The sequence below is a fragment of the Aplidium turbinatum genome, chromosome 17 (genome assembly GCF_918807975.1).
Source record: "Aplidium turbinatum chromosome 17, kaAplTurb1.1, whole genome shotgun sequence".
Classification (NCBI taxonomy): domain Eukaryota; kingdom Metazoa; phylum Chordata; class Ascidiacea; order Aplousobranchia; family Polyclinidae; genus Aplidium; species Aplidium turbinatum.
The window spans coordinates 12,508,283-12,517,091 of record NC_137488.1 but is presented as its reverse complement, the minus strand read 5'-3'; the positions used below and the strand labels follow the sequence as shown (position 1 = coordinate 12,517,091).

Sequence of the window (8,809 nt, the reverse complement as noted above, 5' to 3'; positions counted from 1 at the left end):
ACTTTTGTTAAAAAAGGGCATATAATTACATTCAGTGGCGGCTCGTCATAAGGGACTGCGGGACTGCAGCCCCTCTAACATTTTTGTGCATATGTGAATTATATTACATATACATAGTTTTGCTATGTTTTTTTTTTAATTTATTTCCCTTGAAGAATTAAAAAACTCTTAATCAGGGGCTCTTAATATTAATTTTTTTTTTGTAATCAAAACAAAATTTGTATTACAAAAATGAATTGGCAACTCTGGGTCTGCAAATTTTGCAGGTCCGGTTTTGCTTGTTCCTTTCACAGGGTTCCTTTCTTTGTGACGTAGGTTTTTCAGAAAAAAGTTTTCTAGCATCACTGAACAAGTGCTGTAGGGGACTGCAAAGTGCAAATAGAACAGACCCCGGTCAGGGATTCCAACTTTGGTTCTCGTAAATTTTTTTTTTTTGTTTGTTTATCTTTATCCTGCATTGCGGGAAAGCGGACTTGAGCGCTATGCATCGGTGTACGCCTTCCGACGTACACCTGACCCACGCTGCAGCCGACTGCAATGTCTGTTTCCGGTTGTCTACTTTACTTATGACTTCAATTTGGTACTACCCATTACTCGAAATCGATCACTGGGTAGAGGCAATTATCGTAAAGTTTCTTGCCCAGAGAAACAACAGCAAGTGCGGGTGGCTGGAGTCGAACATGCAGGCTTTCGACTGTGAGCCCAACGCTCTATCCACTCGCCATTGCTGACGACTTAAATCTTTAGGGTAAGCGTGTGGAAGCTATCGGTGATTAGGTGAAGGGATCGTAGGTTACTTTACTTGATCTCAGTTTTGAGAAGTCACTGAAACAGACTAGTTTTGATGTGAAGTAAAGCCAATTACTGTAATTATTGGTGCTCTTTTACAATTCGCCCTGTTGGTCAACAACTGAATGATGACGTCTTGATACGTCACACAGGTTGGAATGGACTCCTATTATAAAGGAGGAAATACGGGGTGGAAATGCACTGAAAAACACCTGAAGGAAATTGTCTCCCATTTATTCATTTCTTTTTCAATTTCAACAGATTTGCCATCGTTGGAAAGCACAAGCATAGATCTAACCAACTAAGTTAATACCAAGTCCAATAATAGTAATAGCTCCATCTGGTGGCCACCTAAACTTGACCAAATTTAAGCCATTATCAAAAGTTTACTTTAAATGATAAAAACATTAAACGACAGCCAATTAAAAAAAACATGTTACTGTGTTACTAACCCTAACTCAGTGCGTTTATAACTCAGTCCGGTACAGGTTTATAATTACATTAGTTTAGGTTAGTCTACTATGGTTGATGCAGGATGCAGCCCCCCCATGTTTTGAGACCACGAGCCGCCACTGATTACATTAGCCATTTTGATAAATTTAGAAGGTATTTCAAAAATGCCTGAAGCTTTATTTGCTTTGAGGCTCCTTATAGCATCAGATACTTCTATCTCATTTATATCAGGAAAGCCAAAAGAAGAACATTTTCTGTTTAACATGAATGATTCAAAATTTGCATTTGAATTCGGAATTTTAGCTGCCATTAAAGTTCCAAAATTTTTGAAGTAATTATTTAATAAATTAATGAATTCAATAGAATCTGTTTTATAGCTTTTATCATTTATAGTCTTTTATCATTTATAATCTTATCATTTATAGTCTTATTGCAATATGCTTTGTATTTCCTCTTTGCTGATTCATGTTTATTTTTTATCCAATATCTAAATCAGTGCTCTTCAACCTTTTTGTCAACACGGAACCCCTCATGTACCTTCGCGTTTGTCACGGAACCCCACTAAAAAAAAACTACAAATTACGAATTGCTTGGTCAGAAAATTAAATATTTCGTTATTACACTGTTACACTTCAAAAAATAATTAGACATTTCAAAACATAGACAGTTATTACAAAAGTTATAAAGTCAGACACTTAATGACTCTGTTGTTGTTGCTTATCTTTTATAATCTTCTTAAATCGTGGTTCAACGTTGCTTAATGCAATTCTCATACACATATCGACACCCTTCAAGCAACTTCTGTTTTTGTTCTTAATTGTTGTTAAAGCAGAAAATGCTGTTTCACACAAATAGGTATTTGGAAATTGACACAATAGTTTCAATGCTTCCTTTGAAATTTCTGTCCCTTCTTTGTACAGAAAAATCCAAAAATATTCCTTTCCGTTTTTTTCAAAGATTTTCTCCAAAGGAATATCATTGCAGATATCCAGGAGTTCTTCATGTTGTTGGCAAGGGAAAACGAAAGGATTAACCACCCACTTTCGCAAACGGAAAATCTCAGATTCTTCTTCAGGAAAGTAGCGGTTGAAATTTTTCCTCAATAGCTTCAAATGCTCCAACACTAATTCCTTTATTTCAGCTGTATCTTCAACTTCGGAGTCCTCACTTAGAAATTCATTCAAAAACCGAAAAGGAGAATAATCATTTTTTGAAACTTTATTGGCCCAGCAGTCAATTTTTCTTTTAAAGCCATCAATTTGGCCAACTTGGGAAAATATATCCGATCTTTTCCCTTGAAGGCTGGTGTTGAGTGTGGACAACATATCGAATATTGAAGCCAGATATGCCAGTTTGCAAACCCATTCATGATCAAGAAAATTGGTAGCATATTCATGATTTTTTTCTGCAAGAAAAACTGATATTTCCTGTCTTAATTTGAACACCCGAGCCAAAACTTTGCCACGAGATAGCCAACGCACCTCTGTATGCAGCAAAAGAGTGACATTATCTGACTCCATTTCTTCACATACTTTTTGAAAAACTCTTGCAGATTTGCCTTTACCACCACATTTTATGTAATTCACTGTTTTCACAATTATATCCAAAACCATTTCTAGTTCCGTTTTTCTCTGCTTGTCAGAACTAAGCGGTTTTACAGCCAGAGCTTCACGATGAATAATACAATGTTTTAATACACAGTTAGTAGCAACTGCCTTGACACGAACACCAACTCCTGAAAAGCGTCCAGTCATCACAGCTGCCCCGTCTGTAGTTAGAGAACAACACTTTTTCCATGGTATTTCTTTTTCTTTCAAGAATTCGTTGAGCTTACTAAATACTTGTTCAGCAGTTGTGCTCACATCCAAGTCTAGGCAACACAAATATTCGTCAACAATGCTGTATGAATCAATATCAGGAATTCTTATATACACAAGCAGTTGTGCTCTACTCCCAATATCAGTTGATTCATCCAGTTGCAGCCCATAACATGGAACATTTTTGATTTTATATAAAAGTTGTTTCAACAAATCTTCAGCCATATGAAATCCCCTTCTGCTTACAGTGGTATCAGACAGAGGTATGCTTTGTAACTTGCGTTCAGTTTCCTTGTCAAGGAGCTCCTCTGCTACTATTTGCAACGCTGGTTTAATAACTTCCTCGGCTAAAGTAAATGGTTTCTTTGTTTTAAGAATATGATGTGACAGTCGATATGAAGTCAACAAGATATCTGGATTGGTTTTCACTGCTCCTAAGAATGACTCTTTTTGCTTGTGCACGCTTCTTTTCATATGTTTAAAAAATGAGATAGTCTTTGTCGCGTACGCAGAATGATTTGTTTGTAAGTGTCTTTGTAATTTAGCCGGGACCATGGCTGAATTAGAAAGTCTGTTACAGCAAATCAAACATTCGGGCTGAGGAGCTACATTCAAAAGTTGGTCATCCGGCAAAAAGAACCCGTATCTCAAATATGCGTCGTCCCATTTTCTAACCTTGACAATTGAATTACATTTGGTCCGCTTCGGCGGAGGTGTCTCTGTTACAACTGAACTACAAGGCTCATTTCCGCCCACACCTTCGCTGTTGCTATTCTTTGGCTTCATATAAGAAAATATGCTATTTTGTTTCATCTGGCTTGACTAAACAATAAAAATTTGGTTAAAAACTGTTTTTACTTTATTCTCACAAAGGATCAACAGCAGCTCAAGTCTCTACTCAGTCTGCTTGTACTTCTGTGATCTGTACACCGGCTACATCCTATGACTGTGATGCAACAATAACGTTATTGTTAATAGAATAACAATGAACAACCAGAGACGCAATAATTATAGCAATGTTTTATTCGGTTGGTGACTACTACAGTCAACCCCTCGTTTAACAAACTGGCCTACTTGAAGTGTGAATGCGGTGCAGTGATGTAAAAAATCGGAATGACGCATCAAAATGCTGAAACAAGAAATCAATTTCCCTAAATAAAACGAGGAACCCTTGCGGAACCCTTAAAACTCACGGAACCCCACTGCATGTTCCGCGGAACCCTAGGGTTCCGCGGAACCCCTGTTGAAGAGCACTGATCTAAATAGTCTGTTTTTTGTTTTAATAGATTTATGAATGCCTTTTGTTATCCATGGTTTGTTAGAGAGCTTAATTTCAGTTCTCGACATGTTTCTAAGTGGTGCATGTTTATCTAGTGTTACTTGAAATCGCATAATAAAAGAGTGTATCAAGTTGTCTGCATCATCACAATCAGTATTTACTTCATTCAAATTAGACTCTAAATCGCATAAGAAGCTGTCAAGACAAAAGTTTTTTAAGCTTCGAATTTTTTTGGTGGGTGAATTACACACTACATTTTTATTTTTAACACATAAGAAAATAGGTAGGGGAGACCGGGGATAGTTCGGACGCGGGGATACCTCGGATAAGGCATTTGACGTTATAGTAGAGTATTGTTAAATCACGTTTACCAAAGCTTTGTGGCTCCATTACAAATCAGGATAAAGTTTGCAAGTATGTCTGGTTTTCTTAGAAAGTTGAGGCCGAAAAAGTAATTTTATCAGTGATAACAAGATTTTAAAATTGTACGTGTAAGGTCATAATTCCGTTGCATTTAACCAAAACAAACTTTTTATTGATTGAAGTTGTAGTTAGAAAGCTATACTCAGATAAGCAAGTGATGATTTTGACTAGCAGTTAATCAGGTAGCCATATTTTCTTCATTTACCTGTAGTCACGTGGTCGGGGATACTTCGGACACAACGGCCGAAGTATCCCCGTGGAAAAAATCAAACTAAACAAAATCTTATTTTCAGATCTTTTGAATAATTTATTGGATTTTAAAAGACATAATGGTTCGGACATATTAAAGAAAAACAAATATTCTGTGTTAACTGTCAAATCAACTCAAAACGTCTGCATAAAATTGCTGTCCGAGATGACCCCAGGCATGTCCGAAATTACCCCGGCAACGGGGTGACTTCGGACATTTGAGGACCATAGAAATTATGCTTTTTATAAGCGTTTCCGGTTTTCTGAAACAAACGATACTCCTACCCTTTTTTGGCAAAGCTTTAAGGTTTACAACAAAATAACATTTACGAACTTGCTGTGTAATTTAAAAAAAATATGGGCTGTTTTCAAAAAATCGTCCGAGCTATCCCCGGTCTCCCCTAAATGATCAGAGATGTCATGTAAGCAAATGCCATAGGCATTTTGGTTGCAAGTTATGTTTGTGTAGATGTGATCTAGTAGGCTTGGATTAGATTCTCCACAAAATCTAGTTGCACTTGTTAAATGGGGACCAATGGTTCACAACCTGGTGAGGACCAGTGAATCAGCTGAATGCTGAATCAGCAGTAGGCTATTGTTCGCCTACCGAGTAAACAAACCACAGAGATAAGCAAATTTCTCAACATCTTTTACGGCATCTCCAAACTTTAAAGTTGGTTGTAGCATTAAACATATTAACCATGCAATCATTAACTCGAAAGTGATGACGTCAAAATGGCTTCTAAGGGACAAAGGCAACTACTTTAATTTCCTAATATACTTTGATTGCTAGAAATATAAATTAAACTGCCAGACTATGTAAATAGTAATAAAAATGAATAATGCAGATAAAAATTGCATTTGTATTAGACGGCACTTGAGTTCTTCTTCAACAAGATGTTGTGAACCAATGGTCCCCAACCCTTGTACCAATGGTTCACTTGAGTTGCATTTTTCGCAAGCAAAATAAACAACTTTTCTCTTCTTACATTTTGAGTTAAATGCTGTAGTATGTTGAAGGATAGACTAAACTTCATGTTAATTCTAAATCTCATTTTACGAGGCAAATAAAACATGCACATGCAAAAACGTCAAAAGTGACTCACTGGTCCCACATCTCCCCTACTCCACATTGCATGTTTGCAATAACCAACACATTGTTAACAAAAAGACGTACGCTATTCTCCGTCAAGCTTTCTCGACCATGTTATAATCCTAATCATCAGCACAATGACAAGTGTAACTTAGTACGTTTAGTAACCTGTCATAGGCCCACTTTCGTTTCAACCGTGAACTAAATGTTGGTTGCGATTAAAATGGTCTCATGATTTTTTTCGAAACCCTCCCATGCAGGTTAGTAAAAGTTTTGAATCTTTATCCTCGGACTGACAAAGCCTTGATTGGTTATTCCCAGTAGTTTCGCATAAGTTACTTGTAGAGGCTCTTGACACAGGGCCGGTTACCGAGGTTGACAGAGTGAAGTTTCCGATTGTTGAAATGTTGCCGGGGAATTGTTCCATTCACTAAGTGCCGCTGAATGGAGAGCAGTCTTGAAATGCGTTGCTCAAGCGCATAGGCTACCCCGAGAATCAAGCCGCCAGGCGCGTAACCATTGAGCTAACTAGACGGACTGATGTAAAATTCCTGCGTACGCCACTGCTCTAAGCAGTTGTTGTTACATGACAAATTACAGTAGAACTCGGTTAATCCGGATTCGATTTGACCGGCGATTCCATCCGGATTAGGCGAAGATCCGGATTAACCGATGACGGTTCTATCAAGCCTGACGTTACCTAGATAGAAGGGTATCGGTAAAAATCACCGAAATTGAACGCATTAGTGTGGTCATCTGCCAATTCCTAGACGCGCGATCACATTAGCGATAGAATTCTTTTGAAATGCAGTATGCATGTAAAACGAATGTATTTGTAGACTCTGCGTCTAACGCAAGAACACACTGGCAAAAGTTATATCTTCAGATATGCGTGTCGGAATAATCTGTAGTCACTCAAAACTTTTGAAAACAGTTACGGAAGACGAGTTTTTATGGAAAACTTACAAAAAAATCACGGTCTTCTATTGGAAAAACGTCACCGACATACGGCCGAAAATTCCACCGACATCTTTTCAAGTTACAGTACGAGTTTGGGCATTTGCGCACGAATTTTGCGTTAGGAGGGATTACTGTTCATGAAAGGAAGAAATCCGTAATACTTTATTGCGTCACATTAACGGAACAATAGATAAGAAATTTCTTGCAATAAGCCACGTTACGTTTTAGCATAAAATGGCAAAACTGTCGGGAAAATCAGGATAAAGCGATAGAGAAAGCGCAACTTTTGTCCGGAATAGGCGAAGATCCGGATTAAATAATCCGGATAATCCGATGTTGTTTCTCAAGAAAAAGATTACAAACCATTTGTACTTCCAGTTTTATCCGAATTAGGCGAAGATCCGGATTAACCGAGTTCTACTGTAATTCAAAAAACGCTATAGCCTACGACCATTCATAACTGTATCTGATTTGCTTGCTCAAATATGGACACTATAAAATTTTGCCTGACTTCCCATGATGTTAGTGAAACTTACTGGACCATCTTGTAGCCCTTATCTTTGGCACAATTACAGGCCTACGTTTTGCGACCTGTCGTTGGCCTAGCTACTTTCTATTCTGCCATGACGTAAATGTAAGTTAGCCTACCATTGTTTCACATGGTCTCATGCACATTTTTTTAAAACCTTTTTAAATTTTTCTGCGCACACTATTGGGCACTTGGGCAGACTCATCCCAAAAATGGTGTAAACATCCTTGACAAGACTCTCATCACCAATGGGATTATATGATTATCGCCGGAAAGTAGCCTGGAAATAGACTTTTTCGCATTCCCACAACTAGCCTATGACAAACAAATCCTTATTTTTGCAATCTCACGGCCATTGATTTTTATTCACAATGATGCAAATTTGATAAAATGAAAAAAGACATGAAGAAATAACTCAAATAGCCTACAGTAAGCCACGTAGATAGCTCGTCGTCGTGTGAGCGTCTGGGGCCGAGAGTCTATCCTTTTACCACCCCAGATTCACGATGTTCCCGGACTACACTGGAAGGCTACTAGAGAGCAGCCAGTCTTTGGTTTCATCATCCATGACACGCAGACCTTCCACTCCGTTAGGTGGCTTGAAGATGGAGCAGTCATTGATGATGTGGTCTGCGGTCTGTTCCTCAGCACCACATTCACAGGAGGAGGAAGAGGCCATTCCCCATTGATGCATGGTTGAGCGGAAAAGCCCGACGCCCGTACGGAGACGGTTGAGGTTAGGGATAGTAGAACATAGGGATGCGAAACTTCATCCGCTTTTGGCTTATCCGCAACACTAGAAGGGTTACGTTTTTTTCTAATTTACAAAATATTTTACTTTTTATGGGTTATATAAGAAGAGTTAAGTTGGTTTTAAAGTAATTTAAGGTTTTTAGTTGAAAGCAAGCCTGCAGTAAAGCGTAAAAAAAATGTCAAATTGGCAATTGACCCTTCTAATGTTGAAGGAACAACGGAGTTGCACGTCCCATAATATACCGTCCCTAGTTGAGGCGCACCCATGCCTGTCTTGGCAGTGTTAGACCGATGGGGCGTGTGTCGGCGTCGGGGATGAACGAATAGAGTCTGGTGGTGGTTGTTCCAGACGGTTGTTCGCCTGGTCAAACGTCATGTAGAAACCGTTCGGGTCTACTGAATATTACGTCATGGAAATTCCTGAAACATGAGCCAAAATTGCACCATCGTCCGTAAGACTCGTG

The 8,809-nt window shown here is 38.5% G+C and overlaps 1 protein-coding gene across 1 annotated transcript; it reads right to left on the bottom strand.

Moving 5' to 3' along the window:
- Positions 1 to 1,937: 1,937 nt before the first annotated feature.
- LOC145786196 (SCAN domain-containing protein 3-like) lies at positions 1,938 to 3,845 on the bottom strand. The gene has a single exon (XM_082597842.1). The coding sequence runs from the start codon at positions 3,843 to 3,845 to the stop codon at positions 1,938 to 1,940; it is 1,908 nt and encodes a 635-aa protein (XP_082453968.1).
- Between the last annotated feature and the right edge of the window lie 4,964 nt (positions 3,846 to 8,809).

What these genes read in the sequence shown, in the direction of transcription:
- LOC145786196 (XM_082597842.1), bottom strand. Translation starts at nt 3,845, where the DNA reads ATGAAGCCAAAGAATAGCAACAGCGAAGGTGTGGGCGGAAATGAGCCT.